A 19723-nucleotide genomic window follows, 5' to 3' on the forward strand; every position below is an offset into this window, starting at 1 on the left:
CCTATAATATTCATTGGTCTGCTTGAATTGTGCATATTTTATTTATTATGAGAAATGTTCTCTTTTTTCTCTTACAGCGAAGTACATCGGCTGCTATATCGACGACACAGCGAAAAGAGCACTTAGGGGAGTGTCCTTTTTTGACTACAAGAAAATGACGGTCTTCCGTTGCCAGGACAACTGTGCTGAAAGGTAGGCCTGGGAATATAAAAACTCACAAACACGACGATTCAGTACAAAGACATAACAAGCAATCAAATGTCCTCTGGTGTGCTTACTGTCCTTGCTACTTCTAAATTCATTGGTGGTTACTACTGTAACTGTTTGGCTGAGGAATGACAGGATATAAAATGCTTATGTTACAAACACACACACTCACACAGGCACGCATATACACATATACAAACACACACAGTCACAGGGTGGGAGTGAGGAGTAAAGGTTGTGTACCTGATCAGTGTAGATTGACATGTCTGGCAGAATGAAATGAGTCCTGTCTAATGGATATAGGGCCTTGTGCCAGCTATCATACTCTCTCACCCTCTCCCTCTCTCTCTTCCTCTCCTTCACATTAGCTCTCTATCCCTGTAGTCTCTATACTTTTTTCACATTATTTCTCCCTCTCTCTCTCTCCCTCTCTTTCTCTCTCTTTCTTTCTCCCTTTCTCTATTTCTCTCTCTCTCTCTCATTCTCTCATTCTCTCTTTCTCACTCTCTTTCTCTTTCTTTCTCTATTTCTCTCTCTCTTTGCCTACCTCTGTCCTCTTATGATCTCTTCTTCAAATCATCTATTTCTCCCGGTCCACCTTGCCTTCTACTGTCCCTCTCTTTCTCCCAATGGCTCAGCCCAATGCATTCCATTACTAGAGAAAGAGAGGAGGACAACGAGAGAAGAGAGAGAGGAGAAGTAGAGAGCATGTTTTCATCTTTCTCTTCTGCTCCTCTCTCTTTCTCTGTACTCCAACCCCTCCCAGAGCAGGATGCTCATATGCAGACAAATCCATAGCTGTGGGAAGTAGAGGTGCTAAGGGTGCTGCGGCACCCCCTGAAAAATCTGAATTAAAATATATATATTATTTACACTGAAAAAATATATAAACACAACATGTAACAATTTCAAAGATTTTACTGAGTTACAGTTCATATGAGGAAATCAGTCAATTGAAATAAATTCATTAGGCCGTAACCTATGGATTTCACATGACTCGGAATACAGATATGCATATTTTGGTCACAGATACCTTAAAAAGAAAGGTAGGGGCGTGGGTCAGAAAACCAGCCGGTCTCTGGTGTGACCACAACTCCTGTCGTGTGACACATATCCTTCGCATACAGTTGATCAGGCTGTTGATTGTGGCCTGTGGAATGTTGTCCCACTCCTCTTCAATGGCGGTGCGAAGTTGCTAGTTATTGGTGGGAACTGGAACATGCTGTTATACAATCTAGAGCATCCCAAACATGCTCAATTGGTGACATGTCTGGTGAGTATGCAGGCCATGGAAGAACTGGGACATTTTCAGTTCCAGGAATTGTGTACAGATCCTTGCGACATGGGGCCGTGCATTATCATGCTGGAACATAAGGTGATGGCGGTGGATGAATGGCACAACAATGGACCTTAGGATCTCACCTTGGTATCTCTGTGCATTCAAATTGCCATCAATAAAATGTAATTGCGTTCGTTGACCGTAGCTTATGCCAGCTCATACCATACCCCCACCTTCACCATGGGGCACTCTGTTCACAATGTTGACATCAGCAAACCACTTGCCCACACGACACCATACACGCTGACTACGGTCTGCCTGATATAATTGAAACCGGGATTAATCCGTGAAAACCACACTTCTCCAGCGTGCCAATGGCCATCGAAGGTGAGCATTTGCCCACTGAAGTTAGTTACGACGCCCAACTACGGTCAGGGCAAGACCCTGGTGAGGACGACGAGCACGCAGATGAGCTTCCCTAAGATGGTTTCTGACAGTTTGTGCAGAAATTCTTCGGTTGCGCTGGTCTCAGACGATCTCACAGGTGAAGATGCCAAATGTGGAGGTCCTGGGCTGGCATGGTTACACGTGCATAGTTACACATGGTCTGCGTTTGGGAGGCCAGTTGGACGTATTGCCAAATTCCAAATTGTTTTGTGTGACAAAACTGCACATTTTAGAGTGGCCTTTTATTATCCCCAGCATAAGGTGCACATGTGTAATGATCATGTTGTTTAATCAGCTCCTTGATATGCCACACCTGTCAGGTGGATGGATTATCTTGGCAAAGGAGAAACGCTCACTAACAGTGTCGTGTCTTTACTATGGATTAAGTGATATATGACATGCTATTTTATCAAATCAATTCTCTGTAATTAATGTTACCTGATTAAACTAATCATGTACATGTAATTAACTAGGAAGTCAGGGCACCACGGAAGAAGGTTTATAGAGCTGTTGTCTTCCGAATAAACTCTTAAAGACCTGGTAATCTTTTATATCAATACCAGTCAATTATCAATCGTCACCTTATTCAGTCTCATCTGAACGTCGTAAAATTCTTGGTTATCTTCACAAACCCTGGCTAACCAGTTGAATCAGCAATACAAAATTTGGTTTAACTATTTATTTACTAAATAGCTAAATAATCACACATAATTACATATATTGTACACAGGATGGATCATACATTGATTACTAATTATGTCTTACAAGAAAACGTCCCTAGTGGACTGAACCGATATGACAGCTGGTTACACAAAGAAAGGGGGTTGGGTTTGAATGAAAGCGCGGGAAGACTGAGGAACAAAATGATTGGGTCTCTATTGGACCTTATGAAGCTATGCTATCGTAAATACAGAATCTTATGCATTCTAAATAACCGCCCATTTGGAAATGGAAAATGCAAGAAATATTTACTCTGATCTGCGCTTCGATAGATTGGTCGAAGATGGAAGGCTGGGTTGCCCAGCAGAGATCTCCCTTGTACTTTGAAGAAAATGTCTTGTGGTAGAACGGATAAGTTGTAGTACCCTGTCTTTCTGAAGAGATTGTCTGTCCTTTCCTAGCCCACGTTTACAGCTGCTGCTGATAACTCGACATCTAGGATGTATCACTTCTTTAGTGAATAAGAGTTCAAAGTTCAAACCAAGTTGCCATACTATAAGCTCATGCTATATTCTGGCTGGTATAGTTGAAGGTCATGCTTCCAGCGTGTCGATCGTCACCTCCACGTTGAAATTAGCCCTTTTAAACGTATGGACAGCTGTCCTCACGTCATTGGGAACACAATGTTAATTTCGTTAGGTTGTAGTCGTTCAACCATTCGCAACCAGAGCTAATGCTGTGGCTTAGTTCTGTAGTTGATATTAGCCCTTTTAAATGTATGGACAGCAGTCCTCACGTCATCGGGAACACTAGGTTGACTTTCGTCAATGGGCTTTTGTAGTGGGGGAGAGAAGGTGTAACGCTCGTCGTTGGAATGAGAAGAGGATGACCAATGCGCAGCGTGGTAAGTGTCCATAATGATATATTTAATATATCAAAACGAACACTGAACGAAAATAACAAAAGTACAAACAACCCGAAACAGTCCCGTATGGTGAAAACACTAACACAGGATACAACCACCCACAAAACACAAAGAAAAACAGGATACCTAAATATGGCTCCCAATCAGAGACAACGACTGACACCTGCCTCTGATTGGGAACCATACTAGGCCAAACACAGAAATAGACAACCTAGACATACAACATGGAATGCCCACCCACATCACACCCTGACCAAACAAAACATAGAAACATACAAAGCAATCTATGGTCAGGGCGTGACAGAAGGGTGTGTTTCATAGTTCACAACCAATGCCTGTTCACTTGGGCGGGGACACTGAGTGAGCATAGTTCACTTATGAAAACAATTCTCTCATTTAGAAGCTAGAATTACTTTGAATCTTTTCACAAATAGTTTCATATTTAAACATTTAAATTGCACAACAATTCCATGTGAATCTAACTTTCCAAGATACAGTTTATGTCGTCCTATCATCAGTAATAATGTCTCCGACGACAACTGATCTGACATCCTACTCTTTAAGTACCAACAAATATTTTCATCTGGTTGGATTACTGAAATATGGTTCCGTTCCCAACCTTTTGATGTTACCAGACTCTCTCTATGTTAACAAAGGGCTTTCCAAGAGTCCAATCTGTAGAGTAGAGAGATGTCACGTTCCTGACCTGTTTTCTGTTGTTTTTTATGTGTGTGATGGTCAGGGCGTGAGTTTTGGGTGGGCAGTCTATGTTTTCCGTTTCTATGTTGGTTTTGGGTTGCCTGGTATGGCTCTTGATTAGAGGCAGGTGTTTTGCGTTTTCCTCTAATTGAGAGTCATATTAAGGTAGGGTGTTCTCACTGTTTGTTTGTGGGTGATTGTCGCTGTGTCTGTGTTTGTTGCACCACACGGTACTGTCTCGTCTCGTTCTTTCGGTCGTTCCTGTTCATGTGTTCTTCATTTCATGTAAGTTCGTAGTTTAGGTCTGTCTTCATCGTTTATTATTTTGTAGGTTATCAAGTTTAGTTTGTTATAGTGTTTTCGTGTTTTTTCCCGTCTTGTTTAATAAAGTCATTATGTATTCACAACCCGCTGCGCCTTGGTCTACTCACTCACCGAAAGAGAGCCGTTACAAGAGAGAACAGAGCAATGTCATGACAACAGAGATGTAAACAAATTTGTTAACAAAATCTGAGATAAATAAGCTTTGTGTGCATTTGGAAAATTTCTGTGATCTTTTATTTTAGCTCATGAAACAAGGGACCAACACTTTGCATGTTGCATTTATGTTTTTGTTCAGGGTATTACTGTATCCCAAAAATATATTTTTTTCTCCTCACACAAAATTAATGCACTGGGCCTTTAATAGTGCTTTATTAGCGAACCGCTAAAGTGTTTGCAACACAGGCAAAAATATTTTTTCAGCACCCCCCCGTGAATAACCCAACATAGTGTGTTGTGTGTATTACCCAAACATGGGTTAATTTAACCATAAATTGGATTTGTATTCATTTTCATGCTGGGTTGTGTCACGTTCCTGACCTATTTATGTTAGTTTTTGTGTGTTAGTTGGTCAGGACGTGAGGTTGGGTGGGCATTCTATGTTATCTGTTTCTATGTTGGTTTCGGTTTGCCTGGTATGGCTCTTGATTAGAGGCAGGTGGTTTGCGTTTGCCTCTAATTAAGAGTCATATTTAGGTAGGGCATTCTCACTGTTTGTTTGTGGGTGATTGTCTCCTGTGTCCGTATGTCTGTTCGTACCACATGGGACTGTAGCGTTTGTTTGTTTCGTTTTCGTTTCGATGTCGTCTGTTTCCTGTACGTAAGTTTATGTTTAGTTATGTAAGTTTATGTTCAGGTCTCGTCAACGTCGTTTTGTTATTTTGTAGTTTTGAAAGTGTTTGTTTCGTTTCGTGTTTGCCATCATCGTTATTAAATAAAAGATGGCTTATTTCCCAAAGCCTGCGTTTTGGTCTTCAGATCCCTCTCTCCTCACCTCGTCCGAGGATGAGGAGAGCGTCACCCGTTACAGAATCACCCACCAAGCTAATACCAAGCGGCAAAGGAAAACGAAACGGAGTAAGGGACAGGAGAGAAAGGAGCAATGGACATGGGACGAGGTTTTGGATGGAAAGGGTTGCTACACTTGGGAGGAGATCCTAGCTGGTAGAGATCGCCTCCCATGGGAACAGCTGGAGGCACTGAGGAGAGCGGAGGCTACCGGAGAGAGGAACCGGAGCTATGAGGGAACGCGTCTGGCACGGAAGCCGAAAAAGCCCGTGAGTAATTCCCAAAAATTTCTTGGGGGGGGGCTAGGAGATAGTGGGCCAAGGGCAGGTAGGAGACCTGCGCCCACTTCCCAGGCTTACCGTGGAGAGCGGGAGTACGGGCAGGCGCCGTGTTACGCAGTAGAGCGCACGGTGTCTCCTGTACGAGTGCATAGCCCAGTGCGGGTTATTCCACCTCCCCGCACTGGTAGGGCTAGATTGAGTATTGAGCCAGGTGTCATGAGGCCGGCTCAACGCGTCTGGTCTCCAGTGCGTCTCCTCGGGCCGGCATACATGGCACCTGCCTTACGCATGGTTTCCCCGGTTCGCCTACATAGCCCGGTGCGGGTTATTCCACCTCCCCGCACTGGTCGGGCAACCGGGAGTATTCAACCAGGTAAGGTTGGGCAAGCTCAATGCTCAAGAGTGCCAGTACGCCTCCACGGTCCGGTATTTCCGGCACCACCTCCCCGCCCCAGCCTAGTACCTACAGTGTATACACTACGCACTAGGCTACCAGTGCGTATCCTGAGCCCTGTTCCTCCTCCACGCACTCTCCCTGTAGTGCGTGTATCTAGCCCGGTGCCTCCAGTTCCGGCCCCACGCACTAAGCTACCAGTGCGTCTCCAGAGCCCTGTACACACTGTATATTCTCCCCCTACTAATCCTGATGTGCTTGTCCTCAGCCCGGCGTCACCAGTGCCGGTACCACGCATCAGGGATAGAGTAGGCTTTGAGAATACAGTGTGCCCTGTCCCTGCTCCCCGCACTAGTAGGAAGGTGCTTGTCATTAGCACGGTGCCTCCAGTTCCGGCACCACGCACCAGGTCTACAGTGCGCCATATCCGGCCAGAGCCATCCGTCTCCCCAGCGCCATCTGAGCCATCCGTCTCCCCAGCGTCATCTGAGCCATCCGTCTCCCCAGCGCCATCTGAGCCATCCGTCTCCCCAGCGCCATCTGAGCCATCCGTCTCCCCAGCGCCGTCTGAGCCATCCGTCTGCCAGGAGCCTGCAAAGCCGCCCGTCTGCCATGAGCCTGCAAAGCCGCCCGTCTGCCATGAGCCTACAGAGCCGTCAGCCAGACAGGAGCCGCTAGAGCCGTCAGCCAGACAGGAGCCGCTAGAGCCGTCAGCCAGACAGGATCTGCCAGAGCCGCCAACCAGACAGGATCTGCCAGAGCCGCCAACCAGACAGGATCTGCCAGAGCCGCCAACCAGACAGGATCTGCCAGAGCCGCCAACCAGACAGGATCTGCCAGAGCCGCCAACCAGACAGGATCTGCCAGAGCCGCCAGCGAGCCATGAGCAGCCAGAGCCGCCAGCGAGCCATGAGCAGCCAGAGCTGTCAGAGCGCCATGAGCAGCCAGAGCCGTCAGAGCGCCATGAGCAGCCAGAGCCGTCAGAGCGCCATGAGCGTCGAGAGCCGTCAGCCTGCCATGAGCGTCGAGAGCCGTCAGCCTGCCATGAGCGTCGAGAGCCGTCAGCCTGCCATGAGCGTCGAGAGCCGTCAGCCTGCCATGAGCGTCGAGAGCCGTCAGCCTGCCATGAGCGTCGAGAGCCGTCAGCCAGCCATGAGCATCGAGAGTCGTCAGTCAGCCATGAGCTGCCCTTCAGCCTGAAAAGGCTAGATACCCAGAACTGCCCATCAGTCCAGAGCTGTCTCTCTGTCCGGAGCTGCCTTTCAGTCCGGAGTTGCCCCTCTATCCTGATCTCCCTCTCTATCTTTATCTACCTCTATAGTCTTATCTATCCCTCTGTCTTGGTTTATCTCTCTGTCCCGGTATTGTCATTATTAGATATGTTATTAGGAGGATTTTGTGGGGGAAGTAAGAGGGTGGACATTCTTGAAGGGAGGGGGCTAGGATGGATTATGGTGGGGTGGGAACCGCGCCCGGAGCCTGAGCCACCACCGTGGTTAGATGCCCACCCAGACCCTCCCCTAGACTTTGTGCTGGTGCGTCCGGAGTTCGCACCTTGTGGGGGGGGTACTGTCACGTTCCTGACCTATTTATGTTAGTTTTTGTGTGTTAGTTGGTCAGGACGTGAGGTTGGGTGGGCATTCTATGTTATCTGTTTCTATGTTGGTTTCGGTTTGCCTGGTATGGCTCTTGATTAGAGGCAGGTGGTTTGCGTTTGCCTCTAATTAAGAGTCATATTTAGGTAGGGCATTCTCACTGTTTGTTTGTGGGTGATTGTCTCCTGTGTCCGTATGTCTGTTCGTACCACATGGGACTGTAGCGTTTGTTTGTTTCGTTTTCGTTTCGATGTCGTCTGTTTCCTGTACGTAAGTTTATGTTTAGTTATGTAAGTTTATGTTCAGGTCTCGTCAACGTCGTTTTGTTATTTTGTAGTTTTGAAAGTGTTTGTTTCGTTTCGTGTTTGCCATCATCGTTATTAAATAAAAGATGGCTTATTTCCCAAAGCCTGCGTTTTGGTCTTCAGATCCCTCTCTCCTCACCTCGTCCGAGGATGAGGAGAGCGTCACCCGTTACAGGTTGACCGAGCAGCTGGGTCTTTTTTTATGTAATCCATAGGTTATTTTCAGGAGTCATGTACTATCAGGGTCCGTGGCTTTTATATAGTTATTTTTGGCCACCAGTGCGCGTATATGTCATCATGTTAAGTTTGTACAGTGCAAATTTTTGTTTTCCTTTAATATTTTTTCACATGACATATTCCAATATAACATTGTTTTTTTACATATTGTAACAAAGTGGTAACTATCCCAACACTGGGAAATGCATAGGCTCTTGAGGAACTCATACACGTGTGTAAGCTTCATTAAAGCTACAAACGTTTCAGTGTTCAACCTTAACATGTGATAACAATACAATAGAACAGATTATCCAGAATTACATTTACTCTCACTGATGGCCAAAAATAACTATCTGAAAGCCACGCCCCTACTAAGCCACACCTCTGGTCTTCTGATCTAACCCGCTGGGCCATATCTCAATAACTCAGTAACAATACTCCAGCATCCACAACCCAACTTTGCTGATTTAAATTAAAACAACCAAATTAAGTTACCCAATGTCTGCAACCCAGCAGTTGGGTCATCCTAACAAATCCAGCATTTTTTTGTGTAAAGGCTGTGTAGTGTTGGCCATCTATTGGCATTCTAAAGAACTCAGAGGAATCAAGTATGCATCTCTCATGTGCCACTGCCAGGTTACTGTATCCCAAGGAGTATACAGGCCATGTGTGTTTGATGGATAGAGCCTTCCAGAATATTGTTCTCTGCATGGACTTCGTTATCAGCATCACCCTGGAAAATGTATTTATTTAAAAAGCTCTGGTGTCTTGGTGCAGTATTAATGCATGCAATCTCTCTCTGGTCCCACCCTTGTCCACCCAGAGGGCTCTCTTCATCTTGAAGAGGGCGAGTGAGGTTACTGCTAGTTACCCAGCTGACTGTCTATGAGTCAATCACCGTATTACTGGACTGACTGCAGAGAGAGCTGCTGAGAGAGAGCTACTGAGAGAGAGCTGCTGAGAGAGAGCTGCTGAGAGAGAGCTGCTGAGAGAGAGCTACTGAGAGAGAGCTGCTGAGAGAGAGCTGCTGAGAGAGAGCTGCTGAGAGAGAGCTGCTGAGAGAGAGGCTGACGTGCGTCTTGCTACTGCATGCATAATCGAGTTCTGAAATACAAGACTACTTACCTCTGGTCAGACATTGCAGACTGCAGTTGGTGAGACAAGATGCTTACAGATTGTCAGGCAGTACTAGAAGCCTTGAGAGTATTGCTGCTGTAGGGACATTTTTATTTCTTATCATGTTGCAACCAATGCAGAATATTATTGTGTGAGACAGAGCCTCTCTGTTATTATTGATGATATAGTTTTATTAAGTTTTCTTTTTTTCAATCAACAAACAAAACACATTCCACATATGTGGCAGACAGAAATATTTTTTTACTTAAAAAAAACAAAAAAACATTTGCAGCAACACTATCTGTGATCATGTTAGTGTTAGGAGAATTAAGTTCTCATGTTCTTTAACCAATTCAATTCAATTACTCAGTCTGCTATATCAGGATTTGTAGGATACTGATAGAAATAAAAACAGACAGAGGCCCAGTCTACAATAGTAAAATGTTTATTTACGGGAACGTTCTGCCTATCATTTCCTGTACATTGGTCTATATACCTCACATCTCGTCATAAATATCCCTCCTCCTCTCAGAAACAATGACAATATACACTGCTCAAAAAAATAAAGGGAACACTTAAACAACACAATGTAACGCCAAGTCAATCACACTTCTGTGAAATCAAACTGTCCACTTAGGAAGCAACACTGATTGACAATAAATTTCACATGCTGTTGTGCAAATGGAATAGACAAAAGGTGGAAATTATAGGCAATTAGCAAGACACCCCCCAAAACAGGAGTGATTCTGCAGGTGGTGACCACAGACCACTTCTCAGTTCCTATGCTTCCTGGCTGATGTTTTGGTCACTTTTGAATGCTGGCGGTGCTCTCACTCTAGTGGTAGCATGAGACGGAGTCTACAACCCACACAAGTGGCTCAGGTAGTGCAGTTCATCCACGATGGCACATCAATGCGAGCTGTGGCAAAAAGGTTTGCTGTGTCTGTCAGCGTAGTGTCCAGAGCATGCAGGCGCTACCAGGAGACAGGCCAGTACATCAGGAGACGTGGAGGAGGCCGTAGGAGGGCAACAACCCAGCAGCAGGACCGCTACCTCCGCCTTTGTGCAAGGAGGTGCACTGCCAGCGCCCTGCAAAATGACCTCCAGCAGGCCACAAATGTGCATGTGTCTGCTCAAACGGTCAGAAACAGACTCCATGAGGGTGGTATGAGGGCCCGACGTCCACAGGTGGGGGTTATGCTTACAGCCCAACACCGTGCAGGACGTTTGGCATTTGCCAGAGAACACCAAGATTGGCAAATTCGCCACTGGCGCCCTGTGCTCTTCACAGATGAAAGCAGGTTCACACTGAGCACATGAGCACATGTGACAGACGTGACAGAGTCTGGAGACGCCGTGGAGAACGTTCTGCTGCCTGCAACATCCTCCAGCATGACCGGTTTGGCGGTGGGTCAGTCATGGTGTGGGGTGGCATTTCTTTGTGGGGCCGCACAGCCCTCCATGTGCTCGCCAGAGGTAGCCTGACTGCCATTAGGTACCGAGATGAGATCCTCAGACCCCTTGTGAGACCATATGCTGACACATGCACATTTGTGGACTGCTGGAGGTCATTTTGCAGGGCGCTGGCAGTGCACCTCCTTGCACAAAGGCGGAGGTAGCGGTCATGCTACTGGGTTGTTGCCCTCCTACGGCCTCCTCCACGCCTCCTGATGTACTGGCCTGTCTCCTGGTAGCGCCTGCATGCTCTGGACACTACGCTGACAGACACAGCAAACCTTTTTGCCACAGTTCGCATTGATGTGCCATCCTGGATGAACTGCACTACCTGAGCCACTTGTGTGGGTTGTAGACTCCGTATCATGCTACCACTAGAGTGAGAGCACCGCCAGCATTCAAAAGTGACCAAAACATCAGCCAGGAAGCATAGGAACTGAGAAGTGGTCTGTGGCCACCACCTGCAGAATCACTCCTGTTTTGGGGGGTGTCTTGCTAATTGCCTATAATTTCCACCTTTTGTCTATTCCATTTGCACAACAGCATGTGAAATTTATTGTCAATCAGTGTTGCTTCCTAAGTGGACAGTTTGATTTCACAGAAGTGTGATTGACTTGGAGTTACATTGTGTTGTTTAAGTGTTCCCTTTATTTTTTTGAGCAGTGTAGTTCACAAGTCTTCCTGTCATACATTGTCTGCCACCTGTTATACAATCTACTACAAGCCCAAGGTCTCTCCCCTCCCTGGGTGGGGACATAATGTCCTGAAAGGAACACAGTAGTAGAGCTTGTCTGTCGATAGCTCCTCTCTCCCCTCCCTGGGTGGGGACAGAATGTCCTGTAAGGAACACAGTAGTACAGCTTGTCTGTCGATAGCTCCTCTCTCCCCTCCCTGGGTGGGGACATAATGTCCTGAAAGGAACACAGTAGTAGAGCTTGTCTGTCGATAGCTCCTCTCTCCCCTCCCTGGGTGGGGACAGAATGTCCTGTAAGGAACACAGTAGTAGAGCTTGTCTGTCGATAGCTCCTCTCTCCCCTCCCTGGGTGGGGACAGAATGTCCTGTAAGGAACACAGTAGTAGAGCTTGTCTGTCGATAGCTCCTCTCTCCCCTCCCTGGGTGGGGACAGAATGTCCTGTAAGGAACACAGTAGTACAGCTTGTCTGTCGATAGCTCCTCTCTCCCCTCCCTGGGTGGGGACATAATGTCCTGAAAGGAACACAGTAGTAGAGCTTGTCTGTCGATAGCTCCTCTCTCCCCTCCCTGGGTGGGGACAGAATGTCCTGTAAGGAACACAGTAGTAGAGCTTGTCTGTCGATAGCTCCTCTCTCCCCTCCCTGGGTGGGGACAGAATGTCCTGTAAGGAACACAGTAGTAGAGCTTGTCTGTCGATAGCTCCTCTCTCCCCTCCCTGGGTGGGGACAGAATGTCCTGTAAGGAACACAGTAGTACAGCTTGTCTGTCGATAGCTCCTCTCTCCCCTCCCTGGGTGGGGACATAATGTCCTGAAAGGAACACAGTAGTAGAGCTTGTCTGTCGATAGCTCCTCTCTCCCCTCCCTGGGTGGGGACAGAATGTCCTGTAAGGAACACAGTAGTAGAGCTTGTCTGTCGATAGCTCCTCTCTCCCCTCCCTGGGTGGGGACAGAATGTCCTGTAAGGAACACAGTAGTAGAGCTTGTCTGTCGATAGCTCCTCTCTCCCCTCCCTGGGTGGGGACAGAATGTCCTGTAAGGAACACAGTAGTACAGCTTGTCTGTCGATAGCTCCTCTTATCTCATACATTGTCTCACACTTGCACCCTGCTTACAAACTAAAAAGGAACAAAAAGTCCTTGTCCTAATTCTGACTAAAACTACACACATCAGATTTATAGAGGTATGATTCTAATAAATGTCATACAATCATACAATGACAGGGTAGTTTTAGTTATAGTTCTACGTTAAATGTATAGATAATTTAGTCATTATTCATAAAATCCCTAACAGTTAGCTATTTCCAGCTTTTGCTGAGACAACAAGCAGATAATTAGTTTGACAGCACCTTACACAACATGTACTGTATATACACACATTTCCTTAATCACCCCATTCACTCTGTCCAGTTTGAAATATAGTTGAATAGTGGAGACCAGAGTCCATTAGACCTGGGCTGTCTCTTGCAGAGGTCATAAGTGAGCTTTTAAAGAGGAAGAAAGTCAACAGTCTGGTCAATCCACATTTTAAATATAGGAGAGGAATTAGAAGCTCACAGTAGATAATACATTTTTTAGCAAATTATGTGATAGTCTTTAACACCTTTTCTATGTCTGGATCAAGAACAAATTCCTGCTGAGCATTCTGAAGATAGAGACACAGGGTCATATCAAACTGTACATCTAATATTTTGTGTGCAGAAGTACAGTACAGTATGTATAGATTGCACAAATCTGGTTATCTCTCTACAACTCCAAAACACATTACACTACCATTCAAAGGTTTGTCGTCACTTCGAAATGCCCTGTTTTTTTAAAAGAAAAACGTTTTTGTCCATTAAAATAATATCAAGTTGATCAGAAATACAGTGTAGACATTGTTAATGTAAATGTAAATGACTGTTGTAGCTGGAAGCGGCAGATGTTTTATGGAATATCTACATAGGCTTACAGAGGCCCATTTCCAGCAACCATCACACCTGTGTTCCAATGGCACTTTGTGTTAGCTAATCCAAGTTCATCATTTTAAAAGGCTAATTGATCATTAGAAAACCCTTTTGCAATTATGTTAGCACAGCTGAAAACTGTTGTCCTGATTAAAGAATCAGAACAACAGTCGCCTCTTTACTGTTGACGTTGAGACTGGTGTTTTGCAGGTACTATTTAATGAAGCTGCCAGTTGAGGACTTAGGAGGCGTCTGTTTCTCAAACTAGACACTGATGTACTTGTCCTCTTGATTTCTCAGGATGTGGGATATGTAGAGCAAGACATCTTCCGTGTGGAGTGAAATCTTGTGCTGAAGGCCGCCTGCATAAACACCCATAATACTTGGATTGCTCCTTATCAACTCCACCAAAGGCTCTGCCCCCAATAAGTAGAGCAGAGGGGACAGCGAGCATCCATTTAATAAAGTTTGGGAAACAGAAAGCTCCACTCCATCCTGTTGAACGCCTTCTCAGCATCCAGTGAAGCCAGCAGGACAGGGGTCTTCTGTGCGTTTACTTGATCTATAATATCAAAAAGACGGCGAAAGTAATCAGAAGATTACCTGTCTAGTAAATCTAGTTTGGTACGTTTTTGTTATTTTGGAAAGAGGAGTGTTTAGTCTTTGGCGAGCAATTTGGTAATTATGTTGGAGTCGAAATCCAACAAGCTTATGGGCCGGAAGGATGAGCAACACTGTTAGATTGACTTTGGCTGTTTTAGGTTGACTCCAGGTGGCACTGTCTGGGGATTGTTTATGTACTTTTTCGCAACGTTCCAGCTCCCTCTCAAGATCTATGCAATTAGATGACCTCTTAATGTGGCTTTGGCAGCGTCCCACATTGTGGCTGGAGAAACAGGAGAGTCTTTCTTGTCTTGTGAGTACAGTAGTTGTCTATCCATTTAGTGACCAATGAATGGAATGCTTTGTTTCATAACATGGAGGTGTTGAATTTCCAGGTCTTTGACCTCGGGATGTTTTTACAGAGGTCAAAGTGAAGGCGGACAAAGGCGTGATCTGAAAGTTTTATTTTATTTTTATTTTTATTATACCTTTATTTAACTAGGCAAGTCAACTAAGAAAAACTTATTATTTTACAACGATGGCCTTCCAGAAGGCAAAAGGCCTCCTGAGGGGACGGGGGATTAAAAAAAAAAAAAAATTAGGACAAAAATATAGGATAAAACACACATCACTACATAAAGAGAGACCTAAGACAACAACATAGCATGGCAGCAACACATGAAAACACAGCATGGTAGTAACACAACATGACAACAACATGGTAGCAACACAACATGGCAGCAGCACAACATGGTAGCAGCACAAAACATGGTACAAACATTATTGGGCACAGACAACAGCACAAAGGGCAAGAGGGTAGAGATAGCAATACATCATGCAAAGCAGTCACAACAGTCAGTAAGAGTGTCCGTGATTGAGTCTTTGCATGAAGAGATGTGGATAAAACGGTGCAGTTTGAGTGTTTTTTGCAGATTGTTCCAGTCGCTAGCTGCAGCGAACTGAAAAGAGGAGCGACCCAGGGATGTGAGTGCTTTGGGGACCTTTAATAGAATGTGACTGGCAGAACGGGTGTTGTATGTGGATGATGAGGGCTGCAGTAGGTATCTCAGATAGGGGGGAGTGAGGCCTATGAGGGTTAAAAAAAAAAAACTTGCGATGGGTATATCCTTGCGATGGGTATACAGAGATGACCAGTTTAGACAGGAGTATAGAGTGCAGTGATATGTCCTGTAAGGAGCATTGGTGGCAAATCTGATGGCCGAATGGTAAAGAACATCTAGCCACTCGAAAGTGCTATGGGTCCGATTGTACAAATCAAATCAAATTTTATTGGTCGCATACAAATGGTTAGCAGATGTTAATGTGAGTGTAGCGAAATGCTTGTGCTTCTAGTTCCGACCGTACAGTATTATCTAACAAGTAATCTAACAATTTCACAACAACTACCTTATACACACAAGTGTAAAGGAATGATTAAGAATATGTACATATAAATATATGGATGAGCGATGGCCGAACGGCATAGGCAAGATGCAGTAGATGGTATAGAGTACAGTATAAACATATGAGATGAGTAATGTATGGTATGTAAACATTATATAAAGTGGCATTGTTTAAGTGACTAGTGATACATTTATTACATCCAATTATTAATGTTTAAAGTGGCTAGAGATTGAGTCTGTATGTTGGCAGAAGCCACTCAATGTTAGTGATGGCTGTTTAACAGTGATGGGCTTGAGATAGAAGCTGTTTTTCAGTCTCTCAGTCCCAGCTTTGATGCACCTGTACTGACCTCGCCTTCTGGATGATAGCGGGGTGAACAGGCAGTGGCTCAGGTGTTTGTTGTCCTTGATGATCTTTTTGGCCTTCCTGTGACATCGGGTGGTGTAGGTGTCCTGGAGGGCAGGTAGTTTGCCCCCTGTGATGCGTTGTGCAGACCTCACTACCCTCTGGAGAGCCTTACGGTTATGGGCGGAGCAGTTGCTGTAACAGGCGGTGACACAGCTCGACAGGATGCTCTTGATTGTGCATCTGTAAAAGTTTGTGAGTGTTTTGGTGACAAGCCGAATTTCTTCAGACTCCTGAGGTTGAAGAGGCGATGTTGCGCCTTCTTCACCACGCTGTCTGTGTGGGTGAACTAATTCAGTTTGTCCGTGATGTGTACGCCGAGGAACTTAAAACTTTCCACCTTCTCCACTACAGTCCCGTCGATGTAGATAGGGGGGTGCTCCCTCTGCTGTTTCCTGAAGTCCACGATCATCTCCTTTGTTTTGTTGACGTTGGGTGTGAGGTTATTTTCCTGACACCATACTCCGAGGGCCTTCACATCCTCCCTGTAGGCCGTCTCGTCGTTGTTGGTAATCAATCTTACCACTGTAGTGTCGTCTGCAAACTTGATGATTGAGTTGGAGGCGTGCATGGCCACGCAGTCTTGGGTGAACAGGGAGTACAGGAGAGGGCTGAGAACACACCCTTGTGGGGCCCCAGTGTTGAGGATCAGCGGGGTGGAGATGTTGTTTCCCACCCTCACCACCTGGGGGCGGCCCGTCAGGAAGTCCAGGACCCAGTTGCACAGGGCGGGGTCGAGACCCAGGGTCTCAAGCTTAATGACGAGTTTGGAGTGTACTATGGTGTTAAATGCTGAGCTGTAATCGATGAACAGCATTCTTACATAGGTATTCCTCTTGTCCAGATGGGTTAGGGCGGTGTGCAGTGTGGTTGCGATTGCGTCGTCTGTGGACCTATTGGAGTGGTAAGCAAATTGGAGTGGGTCTAGGGTGTCAGATAGGGTGGAGGTGTAATGATCCTTGACTAGTCTCTCAAAGCACTTCATGATGACGGAAGTGAGTGCTACGGGGCGGTAGTCTTTTAGCTCAGTTACCTTAGCTTTCTTGGGAACATGAACAATGGTGGCCCTCTTGAAGCATGTGGGAACAGCAGACTGGGATAGGGATTGTTTGAATGTGTCCGTAAACACACCAGCCAGCTGGTCTGCGCATGCTTTGAGGATGAGGCTAGGAATGTCTTCTGGGCTGGCAGCCTTGCGAGGTGAAAATTCTGAATAAAAATATAAAAGTAAGCTATAGGCCTGATATTGAATTGACACAGGCCAAATAGCCTATATGTTCTACAAACAAGATAACAGCCTGTAAATGGTGAATTTTCTCACTTGACATAAAAGGGGAAGTAAGTCACCTCCCGAGAGGCCCAGCTGTATCACCTTGATCGGGAGTCCCATAGGGTGGCGCACAATTGGCACAGCGTCGTCCGGGTTAGGGGATGGTTTGGCCGGGAGGGCTTTACTTGGCCCATCGCTCTCTATGACTCCTTGTGGCGGGCCGGATGCCTGCAGGCTGACCTCGGTCGTCAGTTGAACGGTGTTTCCTCCGACACATTGGTGCGGGTGGCTTCCGGGTTAACCGGGCGGGTGTTAAGAAGCGCGGCTTGGCGGGTCATGTTTCGGAGGACGCATGACTCGACCTTTGCCTCCCGAGCTCTTTGGGGAGTTGCCGTGATGAGACAAGATCGAAAAAGTGGCCAAAAATTTGGAATTAAAAGTAGGCAAAATCTTTAGCAGGCCTAGGTTAGGCTATAGGACCAATCCCTTACGCAACCCCAAAAAATAATAAATAGATGGCTATAATTACATTTCGCGGGGTGGCTGGGTTATTGGATGGCAGATATGTTGTCTTACCTCCAATAGTAATAACAGTAATCGCTTTTAGTCATTGGTCCGTTTCTCAGTGGCCAGGATTGTCCTTCAAAAACCTATTTGCCTCTTCAGGAGTTTTGAAGTGTGACAGTGCTCATTGGTGAAGAATACTGAATGCTTTTGGGTATTTGAATCCCCTGAAGATGCCTCGGTTAATGAATTGTTTCTTCACCTCGTCAAACTCTCAGCGCTTTCGACGTATTCCAGCTGACAGGTCTTGGTGCAAGGTGAGTTTAGCGTTTTACACTGGAATGGTGTTGATTTTCACCGCCTGTAGCACTCGTTCCTTGTCAGTGAAATCTCAGGAAACGTATGGCGATTGGGCGCGGTGGTTGTCTGGCTGCCGGTGGGGGCCTCAGTGCTCGGTGAGCTCTCTCCAGTTCTATGGGCCTATCGGTGGACAGGTGGAGCCACTCTGGGGGGTTGTATTGTAGGTAGTGCATCAGTGACATGTTTCCCTCTTCTTTAACGGACAGGGTTAATAGAACACAGTTATTCCTTCACCCCCTATTTTCCAGGTCCTCTGTTTTCTCGTCCAGATGCTCTGTTTCTTTTTCAGCATATGCTATTGTTTTCACTGCATCTGCCATTGAGTTTTTCAATGATTTTATTCCCCACTCTGGCTCATCCAGGCGCCCTACGTTGATGGCTATCTTGTTGTTGATGTCAGGCAAGGCATTTTCCAGGGTTGTCACTTTGTCCCCTATCACACTGAGCTGAGTTTGATGTTGAGTTCTGTATGTTTGGATCTCAGCTCAGAAAGGATGTCTGCGACAGAGGATGAGGTTGGCAGTTGTTGGGCCTCGGGAAGGGACGGTCCTCATGCTCCTGGCTAATGGCGCTAGCTTTTTCAGAAGCTAGTTGTTTCTCTGAGGCTTTTTCCACTGCTATTGCTCGAGTCAGCGCAAAAATGTCACATGTAATGTCGACTTTTGTAACCACCATGGCTTTTTTGACTAAAGCTAATGGGGTTTAACTTGAAGTGAAGGTAAGAATAAGAATTGGAAATTACTTGTGCGGCCACCTCGTTCAAGGGTCACGTGATCCCCCCCATTATTGATGATATTAACATGTTAACCCGCTCTGTTTTCCTTTCACCAGGGGATACCTGTATTCAGGCCTAGAGTTTGGGGCGGAGTGCTACTGTGGCCACAAGATCCAGGCCCCCAACACCTCTGAGAGTGAATGCATCATGCAGTGTAAGGGCGACAAGGGCAACCTGTGTGGAGGGGCCAATCGCCTGTCCATCTACAGACTGGAACTGAGCCAGGAGTCAGCGCGCCACTGTGAGCTTTAACCATCTATCACCACACTCCACTTGGGCATGGGTACTCCACTAAGGGGGCATGGTGCACCCCACACAATGACAAACAGAGGGGTACTGATAGGAGCAGCCAGGCAATCATACCACAGTGCTGTTCTCTTTCAACATGACTGACTTCTACCTCATATTATAGGCTAGAATGCAAAAAAAACATTACAGGTTAACTAACTGCAATGTAGATACTTGAAAGGATTCTACACAGTCCCTGGCACTGTTTTGCAATCAATGCTAATAAATTATGCTAATAAAATATTTATTTATTATAATTTATTATTTATTTATTTATTATTTATTTGAGTTTATTTATTTTATATTTACAGGGACAGTGCACATTAATCAACGTTTCAGTAAAAGTGCCGGTTTTAGCCAGCCGGCTAATTTTCAACCGCAGTCCCTGGGCAGGTTATTAAAAACAATTATACCATAGACAATCTATAGACAATTGCACTATAGTTTTTGGTGGTTTGACGGTGAATTATTTTGCCAGAGTCGGGTGCAACCCGGTTTAGTTGTTTACTTTTCCCCCAAGGAGCTGAGCTACCTAGCCCAGCGAGCCGTGTTTTTCACTTTAACACGGC

At 45.8% G+C, this 19723-nt stretch overlaps 1 protein-coding gene across 2 annotated transcripts in view; it reads left to right on the plus strand.

Moving 5' to 3' along the window:
* The window catches only part of LOC129853644 (WSC domain-containing protein 2-like), a 90326-nt gene that overhangs the window by 50913 nt on the left and 19690 nt on the right, over positions 1 to 19723 (plus strand). For both annotated transcript variants that reach the window (XM_055919921.1, XM_055919922.1), the window contains 2 exons: positions 78 to 192; positions 18923 to 19107. In XM_055919921.1, coding sequence (XP_055775896.1) covers positions 78 to 192; positions 18923 to 19107 — 300 coding nt within the window. The remainder of the gene's footprint in view (positions 1 to 77; positions 193 to 18922; positions 19108 to 19723) is intronic.

This window comes from Salvelinus fontinalis, chromosome 4, assembly GCF_029448725.1.
Source record: "Salvelinus fontinalis isolate EN_2023a chromosome 4, ASM2944872v1, whole genome shotgun sequence".
NCBI lineage: Eukaryota > Metazoa > Chordata > Actinopteri > Salmoniformes > Salmonidae > Salvelinus > Salvelinus fontinalis.